This window comes from Pieris napi, chromosome 21, assembly GCF_905475465.1.
Source record: "Pieris napi chromosome 21, ilPieNapi1.2, whole genome shotgun sequence".
NCBI classification, from domain to species: Eukaryota; Metazoa; Arthropoda; class Insecta; order Lepidoptera; family Pieridae; genus Pieris; species Pieris napi.
Window position 1 is genome coordinate 1,130,730 of NC_062254.1, and position 23,514 is coordinate 1,154,243.

The 23,514-nt window shown below is 34.1% G+C and overlaps 1 protein-coding gene across 3 annotated transcripts in view; it reads left to right on the forward strand.

Moving 5' to 3' along the window:
- The window catches only part of LOC125060154 (netrin receptor UNC5B-like), a 96,265-nt gene extending 73,100 nt beyond the window's left edge, over positions 1-23,165 (forward strand). For 2 of the 3 annotated variants that reach the window (XM_047664919.1, XM_047664920.1), the window contains 6 exons: positions 5,482-5,643; positions 16,375-16,512; positions 17,009-17,156; positions 17,803-17,924; positions 19,263-19,493; positions 20,079-23,165. In XM_047664919.1, coding sequence (XP_047520875.1) covers positions 5,482-5,643; positions 16,375-16,512; positions 17,009-17,156; positions 17,803-17,924; positions 19,263-19,493; positions 20,079-21,238 — 1,961 coding nt within the window. In that variant the 3' untranslated portion in view covers positions 21,239-23,165. The remainder of the gene's footprint in view (positions 1-5,481; positions 5,644-16,374; positions 16,513-17,008; positions 17,157-17,802; positions 17,925-19,262; positions 19,494-20,078) is intronic. The other variant, XM_047664921.1, reaches the window with a different exon arrangement.
- The last annotated feature ends 349 nt before the right edge of the window (positions 23,166-23,514 follow it).

Here is a 23,514-nt window from a genome sequence, read left to right on the forward strand (position 1 = left end):
TAAAAGGAAAATAGTTAAGTCTTCTAAATTCGTATCAAAATTGTCTTACTCATATTTTTGTTAATTCACACTTTAATATAACCATTACGCTATTAAAATATAGTTTATATTACATCGCTTGTTCGTATGCTATGGGCCGAGTGAACTATTCCTTTTATAACCATAATTTATTTGCACTATGGGCAGGCTTATTTTAATTTACACATCTTGCCTCTTGCTTTAGTAATTCACATTACTCGACGCTCTTTGCATTCATAGCAAATGCATTTATTTGCAAATGTATTTACAATATTAATGAAGTGAAGAACTCTTATCTATACAGTAGTATAATTAATTTACTTTTTCCAACAGTATATTGTTATTCAATACATAAATAATAGAGACCAAACTATTTAATTTTCTATTTATTAAATTATTTATGTTGGAAATTTTATATATAACATTTTTTACATTAATATTGCTTACTGAGTCTTTGTACCAGGACAGCAGGAATCGCAAAGAGCTATCGTAGCATGCTTTAAACTTGCCGCCAAAAATAAAATCATATTAAATATGATGCCATGATACCATTTTCGTAGACGAAGCTTTAGTTAGGACAGCTTTTTTAATTTTTGTGACTTTAATGTGTTTTAAAGGCAGCCAGACGTAATCGTTTTTAGTATTACTACCACTCTATATAATTTAAACGCAGAAATCAAATAGATTCCCTATTTAATACATAAAAAATTGTTAAATATGGTTTACAAAGTAGCCTAATTGATTTAAATTTAAATGTATTACACGAAGCTTTCATAACTATTTCACGAACAAAATGGCGCCAAACGCATAAACACGCTACCACATCATACGTTACAAATCATTATATTGTTATTGATATAAATAGCCCTCCGATATTTTAATATCGCTATTGTCCATTAACTTTTAACAGTGGTCAAATAAGTCTTGTAAGTTCCATTGTTAGTACCAATACGTGATAACATCATTAAATGTAAGTAATTAAATAATATTTTTTTCGTAATATTCGAAATATCACTATATTTTTCACATTCAAAAAACGCAATAAATCGATTTTTTTTTAATTTTTTTCTATATATATAATGTATATATCATTAGCTATATTTTTATATTATTTCTTATTGGTTACATATACTTTAAGTTAGCTGTTTTAGTATGAAATAAATACATAAAAGCTGCTGTTAAAAACGATGGTACTGTACTGCTGTACCTTTAGTATCTTGTCCTCCATTAAGAAATATGCTTTGACCATAATCAAACGAAATGCCCTAAGTCTTAGTATGAAATAAATACACAAAAGCTGCTGTTAAAAACGGTGGCACTGTACCACTGTACCTTTGTACCTTTAGTATCTTGTCCTCCATTAAGAAATATGTTTTGACCATATGACGAAATGCCCTACAATCCTTGTTAATTTTTAACTTTCCCCACTGTTTATTCAGCAGACTGCTATAGCTATCATTACTCGTATCAAATTCGCAAATGGGCCGATCGCATGATCCGATGTATTAATGAAATTGCATGCTATCCGGTTCGGATCAATTTCGTTTTTATTGAGATGTTTTTATAAGCTCGGACGAAATTGCCTTTATAGTGAAATTTATGTATTAAATATAGATATTGATAGATTTTTCTCATTTTTATTGGTCATATTCTGTTTATTCCACATAAAGTCAAATCGTTTATTTCAATTAGACCATCTAAAATGGCACTTTTGAACGTCAAAAAAAAAATATAAAGATGATTCTAGTTGCCCCTTCCAAAAGGTAGTTTCGTGTGGAGAAGAATGGGCAAGAAACTCCACACTTACTCTTTTAAAATAGGTTTACAATATTTTGTTACATTTGTTAAATAATTATATGTGAAGACAATGTAGGGTAGGGCGGGGCTAGTTGAGCAATTTTTCACTTGCTTGGATATAGCTCCTCAATGATAAGTCCCAATGAGTTGTTATGTGTCCTGATGGATTAGTAATTTATCCCTTAACAAAAGTGTCCATAGTATTTTTTTGTAACAAGTCCAATATAAAAGCTACAGATGTTTAAATGCAGAAAGTCAAGTATGCTCAATGTACCCCATAGGTGGGGTAAGTTGAGCAAGGGTATGGGGCAAGTTGAGCACTAAGAATGTCTAGGCCAAACTATGGGTTCTATGTTAACTTGAGATGAAGTAAAATATGTGTTAGATAGTCATCTTTTTATTTATAGTCTTTTATTGACAGAACAACAAAACTTATAGAAATTTTCTTTGTATAATTACCCGAAACTAGAATCAACAAAAAATGAGCATCCATATCTATCCATTACTTCCGATAATTTCTAAAAAAGATTACCAAGGCTGGTGGGTTCGGGTTTTTGTATGGATAGCTACGATTTTTTTGTTTTAAAAACATCATCAACCATTATTTTCCGGCCATCTTATTTGCAATTCAGCTGGGTGGAATTTCAATGCCAAATTTAGCAGCACACTCTTAGGCAAGGCGATGGTCTTCTTTTGGAGAAAAATTCCATTTGTAGCAAGTATTTTTTCAAACAGTCCTCCTGTGAAGGAGGATATACTTCCCTCGGTGTTGTATAGCCCATAAATGAACCATCACCTTCATTTAATTTATTTAAAAGTCAACCCATACCGAATTCTTTAGCGGCGGTATTCACACTTTTTCCCTTATCGTGGACAGCCTTTGCAGCATTATTTAAGTATTCAGTAGTGTAAGAACATCTCCTCCTCTTGTAAGCATCCAAACAAAAATAAAAGATTCATTACTCATCAGTTGTTTAAGTCGTGGAGTTAGTTGAGCTATAGTTGCTCAACTTACCCCAACCCGGAATTTTAAAAGAAAAGTGGGATTGTAAAAAAATGCCTAGAATAAGACCCAAATCCTATTTACAAATCAAAAATACAATAATCTTCTGGAAGATTAACACTGTCCTCATTGAAAACAGAGAACATAAGACAAAGACAGACGAAATCTTGCGATAAACAATGTTTTTACTTTTTGGTCACAAAATAAACAAAACGCCGTGACACTTCACTCACTCGTCGAGCTGCCACTAGCTATCCTGCGATGATTACCCCTCCTACGAGTCCTTCTTTTCGCTATTTGATACTCCCGCGTAAGGTGAATAGTTTCCGAGATATTTCGATTGCCCAACTTGCCCCTATGCTCAACTAGCCCCGCTCTACCCTACTCTTAGAATAAACTACTATACTAAAAAAGTTAGTATACATGTTCCTCACATATTTACAAATATCGAAACCGTAGAATATTAACATTAAAGAGTAATAAAAATATTAAAAAAAACACAACAAAACAGTGTGTGAGATACAAAAAAAAAATAATTACATTTGTAGCATTATATAAATAAAAAAAAAAAATAATAATAATAACAAAAATATGTTAAAGCAATAATATTTATTATTATTATATTAACAATATTCTTAACTTATTAATAATAATATTTTAAAATTAATACATGGTTAATTAAAACCAATTTTAAAAGTTCCTATATATGGCAGGGTACCACAGCAATAGGTAACTTAAAGATACTGGCAAACCCGCCAAACTTTTAAAATTTGTTTGAAATTTCTATTTATCCATTTTTTAATATTATTATTACTATGTAGGTAAAAAATATTGTAAAAACCCTATAATACCCTGGAAATGAATAGTCATATAAAAACATACATTACAAAGACGACAAAATTTACTATTCAATTGTTTTTTAATACCCTATTATAAAGAATACATCTCAAGCGAAAGCAAAATCAGTTACACAAAGCTTTTATCCTCGAAAAATATATAAACGAGGACCTAAATTCTTAATAAGACCTACCCTTCAACACAGTGTATTTATGGCAGATGGAATATTAAAAAACGCCCACCTATCTCAATCTCCGTATAAGGCGATGTGATTAATGCGAATAAATTTGTTTGATACGCCTTCACACTATACATCTCTTGATTATAATGAGTTTTGTTAGAATTAAATGCTGAACTTAAGAGTAGTGTAGTATATTAATTGCTTTTAGAGAATTTAATTTAAATCTTATATATCACTTTAATTGTAAAAGTTAAATATTATGAAAACTACGTATGGTGTTTTCATAATATTTAATCTAATCGCTATAACTAAAGTTGAAATCTAAATTATTTTGGTAAAAATTATCTCTGGTAATCATCCTGTGATAACCGCCATGCCTTCACCCATGTCGGCGTTAGGCACATATGACTCATCACCCACTTGTGAATGTTTTCCTCAGGGTCAAGGGTTGAAGCGTGACTGTATGTTTTTATTATATATCTCGAAGGACCACAGCTACTCATGTGATATTATTAGAGTTGCAGTGGCACCAGTGGCAGCGCTGTTAGTGGTCCAACATTATGAATTACTTCCATTAATAACAACGACTATAGAATCACTGATTTGACATTGATTTTGTTGATTTAAAATAGAAATGATAACAAAAAACACTCTACTAAAATCACATGAGTAGCTATAGTGCTCCGATATATGTATATGTCGACGTTCCTGACGTTACAATTGGAGCAGCAATATCTTTCATTTCCTTATAAACGTAAATCTTCCAAAATATAGACTGTTAATTTATAACCTGTACTGTTAGTAGTTGCTCTCTGCCTTGATTCTCTATTATGAATATTAAACGCGACCGCACCGCAAAATTATATGAATTTTACCCGAAATTTGAATATACTCATATGTTAGTTAATTATTTAACTTTTGGATAATAATTCACAATTGTTCTAATTTATTTATTAAAGCTCGCCACGTATATGTATAATGCTATATCCATAGTATATGTTACAAGCAATCTTTTCTAAAATACCTGACAATTAAGGCAAATATTTATCAGCCCACTACTGAATATATGTCAAGCTCTGGATAAGTAGTGTTTATTCTGTTATATTCGCGAAGAACTCGAATGAGAGGTGCCTGAACTCCTAAGTTGGTTTTTGAAGACAGAATTTGGGAAATTGTGCTGATTTGGAACCTTGGTAATAAATAAAGGACGGGTCGGAAGGGAATTATTAATTAATACCTACATGTCATATGAATACAAAAATATCAATACTACTATTGATACGTGTCATTTTAGAAACCTTGCTGTGTTATTTGCTAGTATTATTTTCTTTATTCTTACATAATTATGTATTTACATTGTATCTTTGCGGATGCTTGGCGGACCCAAGAAACTTCAATACAAAGAGTCCCCTCGTGAGTTGTGTGCTGCGATATTGTGGGCTACTCGATTGTGAGGAAGTTGCATGGATCTGGTTAGCGCAGCGCTTTGTGAAGTTCTCATGTCATTTTCACACATGTATATATATCGTTTCTATAACATTATTCATAAGTAACTAATTGTCCTTATTGCTACATGTGTAATGTTTGTGAGCAAATATTGTAAGAAGAAGTTTAGAAAATACTATTAACAACGTTTTTGTTACAGCATCCCCTGGATCCTCTGGTCGTTGGGGCAGCTGGACAGAGTGGTCTGAATGTGGTTCAGACTGCCGACAGTCCAGGCGAAGGTCCTGTGTTGGAGACACCTGCTCTGGAGCCCAGGTTCAACACGCAGACTGCATTGGCGACTTCTGTGGAGTCCATGGAGGTATGTGATATGATATATGTAAAAAATATCAACAATTTCTGCTGAAATATTTACGATAAATGATTATTATTTTTCAAATTCCGAAAGCTTCATATATCACGTATTAATCACTATTCGTTGTAATTAAATCATTTTGTTTATATGGAGATATCGAAGTATAAAAATACTATATATAATATATATATTACTATAAAGTATGAATGTTTACTACCACGAAGACCACACATTGTGCGTTACTTAACTGATTTAAAAAATAGTTTATTTTATTTATACGACTATTCCCGAAGAAATGCGAATCAAATGCAGATAATTAATAAAATGCCAAACATAACTGGGTATTAAAAATATTTCATACATAATGTAAAGCTTAAAATTCTACGAATTTCATTCAAAAGCTCTCCAGCGCATAGTACATATAAAAATGTAGGTCACATATTTTAAATGACTGCAGTGAATTTTAAATACTACACAAGTATTTGGGACTAATTATGCTGAATTTTGAAGTTTTTTTCGTGTTTAATACATTGCAAATAATTTGAATGTTTAAACATTAAGAATACTTTCTATAATTGATTTTAGAACTTATTATATTTGGGTATTGAATTTGATTGCCGATTAGTTTGCGTTGTCCATTTTGGTCCAAAACAAAACAATAAATTTACAATGTACATGTGGAACTAAACTTAGCAAGGCAAACTTATACCAACAGAAATTACGAAATTAAAACTTCATATGCCGTCTTGAGAGAACTTATGAAACACGAAAGACATGTTAATTATTCTGAACGTGTGTTTCGTTACCAGATGCCGAGGTAGAAATAAACATCCTTCGTTCAGAACTATGTACATTTATTTATTTATTTACACCCCATGTATGGCCAAATTTCAACTAAAAATATCATAAAACTACTAGCTGAACCAACCATTTTGCCGTGTATATTATTTCTAGGAAACATTTTTTTAATTCAATAAAAATAACTATGTATGTATCTACAATAATAAAAAATAGGAATTGATCGTAGAGAGGTGAAAAATAGGGGTTGTCATTAAAAAATTTAAACAAAAAACATTGGCTAAAAATATATTTTTTTTTTGGGTGGACACCCCTTATCACTTAGGGATTTGAAAGATAGATAGTAGCCGATTCTCAGACTTACTTAATATACATAAAAAATTTCATAAGAATCGATCGAGTCGTTTCGGAGGAGTATGGGAACGAAAATTGTGACACGAAAATTTTATATATTTGATTATACAATAAAGTTATTTTTACTAAATTAACAGAAAACCGTTGGCTATCCATTAATCTTTTCTGAGTACTTTTTTAAATCATATTATATACGCTTCACAAATAAGTGGCTCTTCGGCGAAGAGTCGAGAAAACTATTAAGTTTCGAGAGTAAGCGGGGAATTTATTTATTAGTTATCTGGGAGCTTGTTGACGCTGGACAGTGCAAGTACAGAGAAAAGGTTATCTTCCCGGCAGCCGTCATAATTGTTCGGAACGTAGTCTCATAAGCGGGCCATGCGATCTGCAGTTTCCATACTAAATTCATATTCTCAATACACGGACCGCTCGAGCAGTTCCTGAGCAAACCGCATGTTGCAGTCGGTCTTGACTGCTACATGCGGTCCGTCTATGGCCCGCTATAATCTCTCCCATAATGCGCTTTACGTTAAGACATTCATTATGCGTAAACCAAAAATCAAAGCTCCCTACGAAGCCCCCAGTACATGAACTAAACGGCCAACGGTAATGCTTATTGAAACCCGTCCCACCTTCCGTCAGCAGTCAAAATTTTATGGACCGAATTACATGATAAGAAACACAAAGGGTCCGTCTCTGGGCGGTCGCGTTAAAAGATTCAAGAGATACTAAAATCGGGCTCCGTGACCATCTGGCTCGTATCATATCGTCTAAATATAGACAAGCCTAAAATTTTATGGTATACTTACGTAACATTGACTTAAAAATTCATATCTTAATGCCTTTGATGCTAAATTGGACACATGCCGTTTTGTTTATGAAGTAATCGTATTTTTACCTACTTCTACAAATCCTATTTAGATTATCTACTACGAGCGTACAACTGTCATTTGTTTTTTTTACTAAACAAATGACAGTTTGTTATTGTTTTGTGAAAAAACAAATGACAGTTTGTTACATTATTTAAGGGAATTTAATTGGGTGAAATCCTTTTAAAAATTCATACCTATGAACTCGCTGTTGTTTACGCGGCCAGTACAAAATATGAATGGCTATTAAATATTTAATGACACCAGCCGGTCAGCTCCCCTGGCGGTCCTGAACCAATATACCAAATGGAATGATCAATCCATACTTTGTTATAAGGCCAATAAATCATGCGTGGCCCCCGTTGATTCGGATTCAATTTCCTACTTTGTTTATCGAACGTTTTGATAAATAGCCCGGAGCTGCAGTTTGGTTAACCTCAACGTTTCCCTCCTCCAGTGCCTTCTTTTCGCGCTATATAAATCAGCAATTTCTGACATATTTGCGTATAAATTGCTTTTGTTTATCTTTTCCTCGAGATTGATCGTTATTTATTTCTTATCATCTTTCAGCGGTCTATTTTCTTCGCATTATTTCTTGTTGAATTTTCGGTTGTGACAGTCATCTATCAATGCTATCTCCGTTACACAGTTTTTCCTTAATTCGGTCATCCATAACACTGATTATAGAACAAATTTCATTAAAGAGCAAAAGTATATCGCAGAAGGGTCATAATGAAATATTATATGAAAGGAAATATGTTGTGAGTGGCGCTCAATGGAGTGGTTTGCAGACATGAGTCGGATTCACCGCTGCTAACTAATTCAAGTAAAGCTATACGGGCATCAGTAAATTACCCACATGAAAGGTGAGCCCGTGAATGCGAAGAACTCTGGGAAAGGACTATTCATTTGCACTGAAACACGGCCCTCTTCATTAGCCTAATTGCTCACACAAAGGGGAAATGGTGAAATTTTATAGTCGCTTCATCTTTTGTTGTCTAAACATTTATAGTTATGGTCTTTTGCAGTGTCGAGCTCCTTTGAATTGCTAATGTTTAATCTCTCCGTTTGACCGTTAATCACTTGTAAATCGTCACTATTACCATATTCCGATCGTTCATTATTGTCTCGAATAAATAATATTTTAATGATCCTGCATTTCTTGGAGTTTGAGGTTTGCTCAAATAACGATGTGATAAACTGAAGTAATAATATAAATATGCGTATGGCATGTCTCGAACGGAAACTAAAATGGCCTGGGTACACTAATAACCATAAAGAGTAATGTTTAGTCGTGATATAATGTGCGACATAGGTGAACTTCGAAGTATCGTGTTGACTTACTAATATTGCAAGTCCATTTTCTATTTCTTGAATACGTCTGGCATATTGATTTTATTTCTTTGTTTATATGCCATTATCTTGTTGTTTCTTTCTGCATTTCATTTGGAGTTAACACATAAAAATGAATTGCAAACACAGACTCATTACCGGAGGTGGACGCCGTAAATGATTTGTTGTGATTCCGCTGAGAGAACTCAGCGGGCGATCGCAAACTGCATCCAAACATCCCCACAAACCAATACACCGCAAGCACCTCTATGATTAATGACGTTAGTGCTATATTCCCCTGTAGGAAATGAATTGGAGAATTTCATTCGATGCCTCCTACCACGTTATGGCCGAAGCGAACAAGGGTTTGTAAATTTCGATTGGATTCTGTATCTCCCATCTCTGCAGCGGAGTTACACGACTGGCACTGACAAATGTTTACACTATGTACAAATTTCAATATTAATCCCCCGGATGGGACAGCGGGGTGCAGGCCATTCTCGAGTTTTATTTGCGATTAACTTTTTATTGTATTTGAAAATTGGATTCTTATATTCTGACTTGTTGAAAGATGGTCTTTATTTTTTACCGTCCAAGGCAACAGGCTATTCATATAAACTTAATGTATGTTAAACGGTTATGGGCGTCGACCTATAATTGTGACACACTTGTATACAATTGTCATAAATCAAGCAACAAATAAAGAAGAGAAGGTAAAACTTGGATCGTTTTAATACCTGCAGCTGAGTTTAATCATCTGACGTCGAGGCAGAATACGAAATTCCATCCATATCACCTCGACGTCAGTCGTTCCACAACATATCGTAATTTAAGGCAGTTTTTGCCGCGCACCACCACTATGTGCAACCAGCTGTCCACTAGCCTTAGGTTCTTCAAGAAATGAGCGTCCCAATTCTTAAAAGGCCGGCAACGCATCCGCGAGCCCTCTGCCATTAGTGTCCATAACATTTGTCCATATCATTTAACATTTGGTAACAACCGTTTGCTCTGTTTATATAAAAAAAAGTTTTCTATTCCAATTGTTGGAGTGTTACTTCTATATATCTGAATGTTAGTAAATTAAATAAAATTTTATAATATTAAAGTCGTTAAAAGTAATGTGAAATTATAATAAAACACCTTCGAAAGATCTTAAGTCTCGCAGCGACACAAGTTTACAGTTTAATCGGATAAGCATACACAAACAACGCAAATTAATTCCGACTGCGTTTTACGACGGTTAGTTAACAGCCATACACAAATATGCTTAGGGCTACCTGACGCTAAACTACGAATGATGTTTTAGTAGTGCATTTAAAAAAACATATATTTTATAACAGCAATTAACCTTTTAATAGATTCACGTAATGATACACGTGACAACTGTATAGTTTCTCAAAATATAAGAACAGTGTTGTCCCAGTGGCTCAAGCGTGTGACTCTCATCCCTGAGTTCGATCCCTGACTGTGCACCAATGTGAACTTTCTATGTGCGCATTTATTATTCGCTCGAACGGTGAAGGAAAACGTGAGGAAACCGGCTTGCCTTAGACCCAAAAAGTCGACAGCGTGTCTCAGGCACAGGAGCTGATCACTCGCCTATTAGATTGATGATCATAAAAAAGATACAGAAATCTAAGTACCTAAAAACGGCTGTAGCGCCACTGATTTCGTTTTCTTATTCTGAATATATATATTCTTAGCATATAGTGATAGTAATAACCAATGTTATGATACAATAAAACAAAATTTGAGCAAACACAACAAATAAGAAACTATTTGGGTTTTAATGTTTGAGAAAATGAAGTGTTAATTTATTCATATAAAAGGGTTTAGGCTATTTTTGGAAATCTAAAACATGGTTACGATATGCGGCATAACATACAAAATAATATATTATCTTATCTATCTCTAGTCAAATTTAGCGTTATATATCAGACGTGTTATAGAGCATGTATTACGATGGCAACCCTCAAGCCAAGTGCACGCAAGTGGCGGATGCGTGATTTATATCTTACGCATCGACTATAAAGTTATATGTTATATGTTTATATTGGAGATTTATGGTCACCATATTGCATCATGCTTCTGACGTATGCACAATTTGTGGTTACCGTATGTAAATATTAATTCGCTTGGGAGACATTTGATGTTTGAGTGTGTGTACATAATTACGGAACACTAACATTAACATCCAGTTTAAAATGGTCAGTTAAATATCGTCTAATTTTAAAAATAACTAGTATTATACTTTAAAATAAATTGACCTGATTTAGTTTATGCAGGGGTATTGCAGGTTGTAACGGACTTTATTGCTATAGTGATCTCTCTTCGAAGCCACCTCTACCGTTAGTATTAGGCTTTAGTGAAGCAGTGTTGGCCCTGTGCTTGTGAATCTCATCCCTGAGGTCGTAAGTTCAAACCCCGGCTGTGCATCAATGGGCTTTCTATGTGTACTACACTCGCACGCTGAAGAAAAATATCGTGGCGTGTATCAGGCACTACTTGTACTAGAAAAACGAAAAAAAAAAACTGAACATAGTCAAAAATTTCCGAAAGGAAAAAAATATGAAATACGTAATATTAGGTATTACGTATTTCATATTTTTTTCGGCTGTGCTGTGTGACGGTGTGAAGGTGAACGTGTGTACGTGAAGGTGTGTATGTGTATGCTCATGATGCAGGTTATATTCTTAATACTCCTTTTAAGATTCCGCGATAGCTTAAAGAGGTCATATAGAATAATGGTCCTTGTATGTCCGGGCTGCGCGATACAAAAATGTTATACCTAAGCAAGGAATGGACTTTAAAAAACATACATTATTCATTCATTATAGTTAAAAGAACGCTTACATTAAACATAATACACCACACGTCCTGATTTTTAACTTTACTGAAATGCAGAATATCTTTCATTAAAATGTTCTGTATGTTCCGAGTCTGACCCGGTTTCTATTTACCAGAAAATTGCCCCAAAAACTATACGTTTCGCGACCTCACGTGAGTATTGAATTCGCGAGATCACTGCAATGCGGTAGGGCTGCCAACTCATACAAAATTCAACTAGTACGTATTTGCTTGAAAGTGGATAGTTACAACGGGTTTAAACAATAATTTTGTTCAGCTTCCGTGGTTTGACCAGGTTCGATGCCCGGTATAATGGGTAAATACAAATAGCTTTGTAAAATGTAAGATGCATTGTTTCTGATGGATTATATGAGGATCTGTTTTTAAATAATATTTTCTTATAGGTACATAAATTACCTGTCACGGATTTTTAACTATTTTGGAAATAAATATAGCCTATTTTTTTCAGAGACAATGTAGGTTTTTAATCGATTCAGTTTTGAAATTATGCCTTTCAAACATTTTTTTTAAATATTAGTATAGATATATATACATAATTTTTTAAATAAATCCCCCATTATAAATTATGTCAGTAAGATGACTAGCACAAGAGGTAGATGTGATGTGTGACATAAATATCATGAGAATATTTCCAGAGCACCATCAGGCCTCTTGCGTGGTTACTAGGCTGAGGGTCCTATATAAAAACATCGTCTAAAGAAATCTCTAGTAGCAATAAATTCTAGAAGAAATCAGTTGACAGCCCTATATATGTAAGTGGGTCAAACGTGGTCGGGGTGACAACGCGTACATAGAATTAACTGCACTGCGAAAGTAAATAAACGCTACAACAATTAGATTCTATGTTTGCGAGCTTTTATAAAAGGAATTTTTATGCTTCATGCTTTTGAAAACTGCGTACAATTGTTCTATTTGTTTGACATGTGGATAAAACAGATCTCGCTTCTGGAGTATGAGTTTTGCAATATTTTTGTTTAGTGGTTCGACTTCAATAGCAGTAGTGAAAATCAATGAGCGATTGACTTGACGATTTTTATCAAAATGAATTGTCAAGTTTATTAAAATAGGTCAGTATTAAACTATGTTAAGGACTACCTGTTATGAAATAACGGACCGATGAAAATGTTTTATAAAACCCTTTATAATTATTGAAAATGGATAAATAGAAAATTAAAAACAAATTAAAAAAGTTCAATTCATGGGGCAGTGTATTTATTTATTTTTTATTTATTAACACTTCGTTGCATATACATTAATATAGTACAATTGACATAATTAAATAAAAAGGAGAGCAACTGGCGGCCTTATCGCTTTCGAGCGATCTCTTCCAGGCAACCACTCTGAGAAAAAAAAAGTATTAGGTATATATAAGGTAGGCAAGAAGTGCAAAAATACGTGTATTACATATAGTTGTTCAGAAAAAGAAACTAAACAGGAACAAAAAACAAACTAAACTAATAAAGGATACATGAAAAAAATAATAATAATAAGAAGTGCACATGAATCATTATGATTTAATTTCAGAATTTAATTTAATTTTACCTTTAATGCTGGCTTTCTTTGCTGTATTGCTATTCTAATTGTTGAGTAAAGCACCAGCTCTGGGGTCACCGGTAGCATCAGACGACAACTTAAATCTTTAATTAGCGCCTGTCCACAACCCTACGGTCCAAGAGCCTACTCCAAAGGAAACAAAATCAATGCTGGAGGAAATACTTAAATTTGAGCCGTTCTATGAGCCGGCTCTGTGGCCGCACCAGCTTTTGTGCTTGTCCGAGAGACGGGGGCTGACGTGTCCACGAGTAGCATTAAATACCAAAGCCTTCTAAGGGATCAATTTTTAAAATAAAAGACTAATATTCCTATTTTTTATTTATTTTAAGCCTTATCTTATTTCCTAATACAAAAATATCGAATTATCTCATGTGTAAGTGAATATCTTTTACAGTTAGTAAGTATCAGGAACCTTCTCCGGTAAAGGCCTCCTCCAAGGCTTGCCATCTTTCTCTATCCCGATATATTTGGACCCAGTGAGGACCCGCGATTTTTTTGATGTCATCATCCCATCGAGCGTAGGGTCTGCCTCTGTGTCCTTTGCCTGGTGGGCCACTCCATGTAGTTACTGTTTTCGTCCACCTATGATCTGTGAGGCGCGCTACATGACCCGCCCACTATCACTTCAATTTTTTTGCGTGGCTTAGAGCATCAATTGCTCTCGTCTCTTGTCTAATTTTTATGAGTCTTATTTTATGTACCTTTTTTAATATTTAGCATGCTCCTTTCCATGCCTCGTTGACATGTATTTATTTTATTTGTAAGTTTATATATTTATATACCTAATATATAAATATAAAGAATTAGTTTCTTAAAATCAACACGTTAATTAGAATACAAAAATCTTGTTAAAATGCGCCCCGGGACAAAATCGTTAAAGGGACGGCATAAATATTAAAAGCTATAGAAACTTGATGCGCATACTCGTGGGCAATAAAACCCAGCATTAAGTTTTCATCCAAGAAACTAGAGATACAGTCACTTATGTTTTAAGTTAGGCATACAAGGAGCGACTTTAAAGTTGCGCGATGGTCGCATAGAGAACGATATCGTATAATTATTATTTAATATCCTATTATTAAGATTCAATTTAACTGTAATTAAAAATTTATTTTTTTGTACTCTGTTTCATTAAATATTCGGTAAAAAACTAAATTTAATAAATAAAATTACAAAATCACAAAAAAATCCAAAAGCTCATCTTAAGAGTCATGAATTGTGATGCTAGGTTATAAAATACATCATAAACAAAAGCTTTATGCGAAAGCTTTTGAATAGAAATGAAAATCTTAACACATAACTAAGTTTTTAAATACTTTGGCATCACACAGAATTAATATTAAAATATATATTTATAGAATATGTATGTAATGTAAGTTATTTATTTCAATTAAGTAATTTCAAGTTATTACTAGTTAGTTATTTATAGTCATATTTAATGTATCCAATGTAATCGTTAGGAAAATTACCAGAGCATAAAATCTCATTAAAAATGTAACCTATCATTAAAATATTAACTAACATCTGTAAGTGCTACCTATCGGAAGTAAGAGACCACAACATATCATCGTGTATGAGAAGCTTAAGCCGCAGAGAGCTTTTCAAGAACATATTTCACATTTACGATCGACTCGTAAAATTTTAAAAGCTTATCATACAGGTGTTGTTGATTATACTTTGACAGACATTTTATTAGCTTCGCAAAGTCTTGGATATTTAAATGTCATTATATACAATATAGAAAATAACGTGCATTTTTGTTTTAATATATAACATACTAACTATGGATTTAAAAAAACTTTAAGCATTTATTTCCAAATATTACGATATTCTTAACCTGCATAGTAATAATTAAAAACGAATAAATAGATAGTTAAAACCAATTTGTTTGTTCGTTGTATTACTTGGTTTTAACTTGTATTAAAACCAAGTAGAAATAGAATGACTGATGAATTTTTAACCGACATTAAAAAACCGAAGGGGGTTATTGAATTGACATTTTATATTTTAATCTTACGTAGGTCATTAACAAGTATTTATATAACACAGAAAAAAACAGTACACCAGAAACATTCCTAATTTTTCTGTGTACAGAATTTCAAGGTTTTAGAAAAGCTCTATACATTTCGAATTTTACAGGAATAAAGCGAAAATTCAACATATTAAAAATAAATTTATTTTGGGCAATTTTTTTGATAAATTATTTATTATTACTTTCGTTTTTTTTAACCAATTGGTTTCAAAATTCATAACTACATCAAGCGTTTCAGTAAACATACTACATTATTGATAATATGATTAATTTTTTCCGCTCGTTCAAAACACAATTTAAAAGTATTTCCACAAACTGTAGAAGCGGTGACGTAGCAATATATCCTTGTAAGGCAAGTTAAAACTTTGTAATTTATTCCGTTCCGTGTAACTTGAAGGCATCTTATGAAGAATCGCGTGTCAAGAAATCTAAAACTTTTCAACTCTACACTATTGATATAAGACTTTGCTTTTAAAGTGTTAATTGTAACTCATAAAAAGAACATGTTCTTACGGTTTAAGATATTTATTTCCCCTTAAGATTATTTACAAACAGATTATTAAGAGCAGTGTTGACTTCAGCGTGCGACCCTAATCCCTAAGGTCGTAGGTTCGATCCCCGGCAGCTTATCTTCTATGTAAGCATTTAACATTCGCTCGAACGGTGAAGGAAAACCGGCTTGCCTAAAACCCAAAATGTCGACGGCGTGTGTCAGGCGCAGGAGGCTGATAAATTACTTGTCTATTATACTTAGGTACTTGCCTATTAGGTCGACAAATAATCATGTAACAGATACAGAAATCTGAGGCCCAGACGTAAAAAGGTTTTAGCGCCAGAGATTTTTTGAATTCAAACGGTGATTGATGATCCTTTGAAAAAACATGATCAAAGAAAGTCGTACGAGAAGTTAAATTGTCTTTTTGTCCCCAGTCGCTGCTCATAGTGACATACCACTGTACATTGGTATTGCGGTAGCTGTGGTGGTGTTCCTAGCTGGTGCTGCGGTACTTTACAAGCTTCTACAGAGGAAGACCAGGGACCATTCACTCTACACCATGACTAGAACAGGTAATGGATATTTTTTTGGCTTTAATAAACGCGATTTATTTATATAACAGGAGGCAAACGGGCAGATGGCTCATCTGATGTTAAGTGATACCGCCGCCTATGGACTTAGGACACTCATTACCAGAGGGCTCACGAGTGCGTTGCCGGCCTTTTAATTTATTACATAGCTAGACGTTTCGAGTACTACTTTGCATTCGTGTTCAGCGAGAGACACATTTAGGGCTTTATTTCATGATAAGTATATTCAAATGTTGCCATAGGTCTTAACCTCATTTATTATTGACATATATTTATTTAGCTACCGAAGTCAGATTAGAGATTAAGCTTAATATATTACTTTTCAATAAATTTTTAAAAAACTGCGATTTTTTTTAATACGCCAATAGAAAGGTTTTGTTAAAAGTTTGATTTCTTATGAAAGTTCAGTTCTATAAACGGACGAAGGGAAATATCCAATGACATTATGATTTAAAAATATTATTTTTATAATCAACAGACTTCCAACCAGAAATATACCCGACAGTGGAGAAGCAGTCCCTATCCCTGGGTCCAGATCTGATGCAGCACCGTCCGCCAAGATATGAGCATCCACCTCCAGATCCACGGACGGAGCACCATTATGATGTGCCGCATTTGACTAATAGGTATGATTTAAAAAATAATATTAACCGCCCAACGTATTTTTTATTGCGCAATAAAATTGTAATTATTTACATTAATTTTTCAGTTATTTTAGCTAAATTTTTTTCAATTATAGAGAAAGGGTGACACGTATCCATCACATATAAAATATTTAAGTAAAAAGATATTCACAACTGTTCCACCTGCTTCGTACGAACACGAATTATCTGCGTAATTCGCCAAAGTTTCGGGTTTTAGCTAACTACAATACAATTTATGAAGACGTAGACATTCTCCGCCTTACCAAAGAGGGTGTGAGGAAATATTTTATAAAGCAGGAAAACTTTGACTTTATTTAGAAATAGGAACAATTTATTTTATCTTAAAAATATTAAGTTAAGTAATTACAGTTTGTTTTATCCATTAATGTACTTGACTATTGATTTCTGTTTCGTAAATTTTTTAATAATACTGTTTTGGCTTTGTATATATTATATTATATATGTGTAGCTGTAAGATTACTTATAAATAAATAAACACCTTCCAACGGGCTAGGAACAAAACAAAAGATGCAAAAATGTACCTGCATTAATAGTCTCAGTTGGCCAGAGTTTTACAGAGAAACAAGATTTACCTGTACATAGATAATTAAAACCAGAAATATTCCAGCTACGCATCACCAGTTGACCAGCAAGTGACCCCGTGTGCGTCCAGCAAAGGCCACAGCGATGAGTACGACACGAAGCCTTACAGCGAGTCGGAGCATTCCGCCTCCAGCTGTTTCACCAGTTGTAAGTTGATATAGATTTCTTAAAAAACAAAAACATGTTTCATGTTCATTTGTCTATCTAAAAGGCAAGTAGGTGATCAGTCTCCTGTGCCTGACACACGCCTTCGACTTTTTGGGTCTAAGTCATGCCGGTTTCCTCACGATGTTTTCCTTCACATAGACCGAAAGCCTATTGGTGCACAGCCGGAGATCGAACCAACGACCTCAAGGGAGATACCCGCACGCCGGCCATTAAGCCAAGACTGCTCCATAGCATTCTTAATGTAATTTAATTCTTGTGGAAATAAAATTACTTTACTTCAGCAAGAAAATTTTTTTTAATTTAATAATTGATTGACTTTTTGTATGAATCTCTGTGTGAATTCAACATTGTTCTCAGCTTATTCAATTTGTGGAAATCCCTGGTTCGATTCCATATTCCGTGTTTAATAAATCATTATTAGATTAATTAGGAAAATACTGTAGATTAAACCGTAAACAATTATTAAAAATTATAAAACTATCTAATATCTTCATAAATCGAGCAATTATGACAAGTATATTGATGTTTAAACTGTTACCAATAAACATCACATTGCAATAACACGTTGATTAGTTAAACAATTTAATAAATAGAGTTTAAATGCCAATAAATTCCTTATCTTTGCCACGAATCGTAAATTCACCCTTTCCGACTGATGTACGATGGTGAGTCACTCTCGCAACTATTGGAATTCACTAGACTCGATTATAGTTCCATCTAGTTTTCTCTTGTAATAAAAAAGCCCGGTTATTTCCAATCTTTATTAATTTTGAATATATAGTTTACATTTTTATTCTAAGTTCCTTCGAACCCCTACACGGGAGAGGTTTTTTCAAATGTCCATGGCTTTCTTTCTCCATTCTCTTTCTGCGACCTCTTCTATATCTTCTATACACCTTATTTTATCTTTCATATAGTGAAAAAATAATAATAATTTAAATTGAAATATTAAATACTTATGATATCATACAATAACTAAAACAACTACTTAAAATATCATCTATATGAACAAATTGTATTACGGTAGGAAGTATATAAGTTATAATATTTAAAGTAACACACACAAGTGTAGGAACAGCTAACATAAATTAAATATAACAAAAAACTATTTTACTAAAGATTTAGCTAAAGATGGAATACATATTATTTATAAAAAAGTGCAAACATTAACGAAACTTAGAAAGGAATTATACGTAGGTATTTTTACATGCATTTTTTTCGACATTGTCCAACGATTTTTTTATAATTTTATCATAAGTATTTATTAGGTATGTCCTTCAAAATCCTTTGCAATTTCTTATAATATTTTTGTTCCAGCTGGCTCAATGTACGACGCGACAAACGAATCCGTCACATTACAATTAGCGGAACTGGTTTCTAATTCACCCACTTCCCAATCGTTGTCAGTGTCGAGTTCTGGAGCCAGACTTTCGCTACCAGCTGGGGTCGCTCTTTCGATACCAGAAGGAGCGCTTGGTAGAGGACGTCGTGAGCAAATATATGTCGCCGTTGTCAAAGATGACAGATACAGGGCGAGACTTGGAAAAGGTATGATATTTTCATATATAGCTGCCTCCACGAACTTCGTTTCGCCTTTATATGTTTTTTTTACTTTACCCACCTTTCATTGGCTACATAGCAATATGTGGAACATTTTTCTATGCCCCATAGAGACTGTTCACTTTTTCGGAATAAAAAACCTAAGTACAAAATAAAACTTTTTTTTTTTAAATCTATATCCTCAGAGTTCAGGGACTAAATAATAAAAAATACTCGGAGTCCAGTCGAGGTTTGCACTTAGTACCATATTTATTTACAAATAAAAAAATAAAAATTATCCAAAAGTCTTCAGTTTTTAATGTCTTAAAACAATACGTAGGAATCTACAAATAAGTTTAATAGGTATCTTTTTGGACTATAAATAATCTCGATTCGATTAGTTTTAATGGACGAAATTTTATAAATTGCCATGTAGAGACTATTAAATCCAATATTTGTTTAGTGCCTATCATTAAAATAAAAAACCACATCCACGAACAATTTAACCGATCCGTAATTACAACAAAATCGAAGTAGCAATTTATGTAAATCCCCGAAGCCCAAGGCGTAACTTGAAATCATTTTTGCCCGCAGGTATCACGCAACTGAGTCCAGTAGTTAAATGTGGCCCGCCTAGACTTCAATTAAACAAGTCGGTTATATTACAAATACCGCATTGTGCGAGCCTAAAGCACGGCTTCTGGAACCTTGCTCTATACGCCATAGACAATAACAAAGACAACGCACAGCCACATTGGAAGAAAATCGTCAACCTCGGCCAAGAGACAATCAACACTCCGGTCTTCACCCAACTCGACACCGACAAAATATTCCTAGTGACCGATATGCTATCCACATTCGTTTTAGCCGGAGAAAGTTTTAATGGAAAAGCCGTGAAGGCACTCCAATTAGCCGTGTACGCCCAACCCACTATTAATGATTCATGCACCGAGTACACTATCCGCTTCTATATATTCGAAGATACCCCGTGCGCCACTTATTACTGTCAGGAACAGGAAAAGAAATCGGGCGGAGTTCTATTGGAGCGACCGAAAACGTTGCTATTCCAAGACGGCGGATCCAATTTATGTTTAACTTTGGAGCACGTCAGCCCCGGATGGAAAGCGAGACCGGGCGCAGCGTACCAAGAAATACCTTTCGGCCACATTTGGGCGTCGAGCTACAACGCCCTGCATTGCAATTTCACGTTAGACCGATCATACGATTGCGACAATATCGACTTCACCGTATCCGCCTGTCAAAGGACGAATCCCTCGTACAAGCAAACGTTCCGAATAGCAATCGACGATCTGACCCATTCACCGAGAGGGCGCTCGCCGCGCGTAGACGCCAGGAATTTCAATATCACTGAAAATTTGCTAGAAACGCGAATGTGCCGGAGCGAGACGAGCGACGACGGAAGCGTGAAACGGAACGTCACCGTAAACGAAGTTGGGGTGAACGAGACCGACGGCCCTTTTAAGTTGAACGTCAGAATCAAACGTCAACTGTGCTCGATTCTGGACCCTCCGAACGCTAGGGGCAACGATTGGAGGGCTCTGGCGAGCAGACTAGGAGTCGATAGGTACACCACGTGGTTTGCGACTAAGAGTTCTCCTACCGAGGCTATTTTGGAGCTATGGGAGTGTAGAGAGCGAGGTGCCGCCGCGATATCTTCGCTGGCCACCGCGCTGCGGCAGATGGACCGCCACGATGCAGCAGATCTGCTGCAGAACAGGCCGTCTTGGTTATGAATCGTGACTTAATAATACTTAGAGGCTTCGGAACAAAGGTATGGGTTTTCTATGTTGTATGTAAAGGGCGGAAGTATTGAAGCGTTGCTAATTACTGTGTAGTTTAAATGTTACTTAGAGTATCGGCCATTGGCCTTGTAAAATCGTGGTAGTTGTCAAACTATCGATGCTGTAGATAAGCGGATAAATTATATAGTAGCAATAATAGTGCCTAATCTTTTAAAGAATGTAGCCGTTTGTCGGTTGTTTTGTTATTTTTATAAGCGTTTGAGTGTTCATTGTATTGGAATATTTCGATTTAGTTATGCTTTGTTTTATGTACGTAACTCTGCATTTTTAGTATTCGTTAGTTGTCTTTTGTTTAGGTTGCCATAGTGACACCGCCATTTTGAACGCGTTGCTATGGCATCTTGTAAGCTCGTAGTTACGTAAAATTAGATACGTGCCAAAATAGTTTTTTGGCAAATTAAACGCACTATTCCGAGCTTATTGTAAAAATTGTTTATTATAAGACTTAAATGCATTTACTACAATGGGTTATGATATTAAAATTACATTTTAACTGGGTATATGATACAGATTGACTAGTAATGACATCTATATACTATGAAACAATACATAGGAATCTTTTAACTCCACCTGGAAGGGAAGTTTTCTAAGAAATATTTCGGTTAAAAATATCTTGAACATTGTCAAATATGTGTGTGAAACTTAAGCTATTTTTTTAAAAGGAACGTAACTGCTCGCTGAGTTTAACAATTTTTTTTTATAATCAAGGCAATTTTTTTAATTAAATGATTTAACTCCTTCTGATGCCACTTTATTGCCAAGTATCTTGCGCTAGTCTAAAAAACTGCTCGGCGGATGTGATGCCGGTCCACTTACAATGCAACCACGACTACCATCTACCAACCCGTCTCTTGCTTTAGATCATTTGCCCATCATCAGAAATATTTCAGCATCAAGTCGCGAAACCAGTCCGAAATATACTTATGTCCTATTTCATATTTACCCTCCCCACCAGGCGGTGTTAAAGATTCCAATACTATGCTTATCAATTTACCAAACGATCTTTCATTGAAGTCATTACTACCTGCAGGGTTACTCTGTTACTTCAATTTCGATTGTTATATTGAGTTTTGTACCACGTAAATTCATCTTGAGCTATATCAAGAAATCCATCAGCATTGAACTACATCGAAACGTCAATACGGAATATGAAATTATACAGAGTAGCCCTGCTGATTAGCAATTATTACATTACTGCAAAAATCTTATTATTCGAAAAGGCACACTGCCGACATAGTATGTAATCACTATATTAAGTTTTAAAGACTAAAATATCGTAATGTTATCGAAAAATTGTATAATTTTATTTTGGATTTCTTTATATGCCCGACGTAGTTCCTGTCTGTATATATTTTTTATATATAAAAAGTGATGTCGATACGAAATTCTTAATTTCTTGTACACTCAAAAATTATATAATTATGGTAAATAGTATTTATAATAAAACATGTATGTATCAGTAACGAGGTATATGTATTGGAGATTATAGTATCATAATAGTAAGACAAAACAAAACTAGAGTCTGTGTAAAAATGGAACAAAAACACACAACATGTGATTTTTGTAGATCTAATAATCGAACACAGACTTCGAATCCCACGACTGTTTGCTCCAGTTCAAACAATTTGTATGACTCAAAACTTGGTGATTAAAAAGAGTGGCGGAGAGTTTCTTGCCAGTTCTTCTAGCCCGCTCTACGCCCTTGACTTGCGAACTGGTAGCAAATGTAAATTTACAATTAATTTAACTTCCTTTCTTACGTTCATAAGTGTACTTGGTTACCTATATGAATTGAGTTATTTTGTGTTTGAGTTCTCTTTCAACACAGCCTCTGAAAGGCGGTTTAAATTTTGTGTAAGAACATGTCGATAATAAAATAGTTTCATACTATCTACTACTACTAATCACTTTTTATATGTAAAAAGAAATGTAAATATTTTAACACGTAGTAAAAGTATAACCAGAATTTGTATAATAAAATCCTCACCGCTGTAGACTGTATATTTTTGTTAACGTGATGACTATTAAATAAATGGATCTGTGATAATTAAAATAATATGAAATAAATTATGTTTAACTGTGTATTTTGTCGTTTTATTTTAAAATCCTCTGTCTAATAAACAGTTTAGTCTAAGTCTTTCAATAACTAGGTACACCTTTCAGCACCAATACAAAACTTCTAATTGATTATAGGATAATTTTATAAG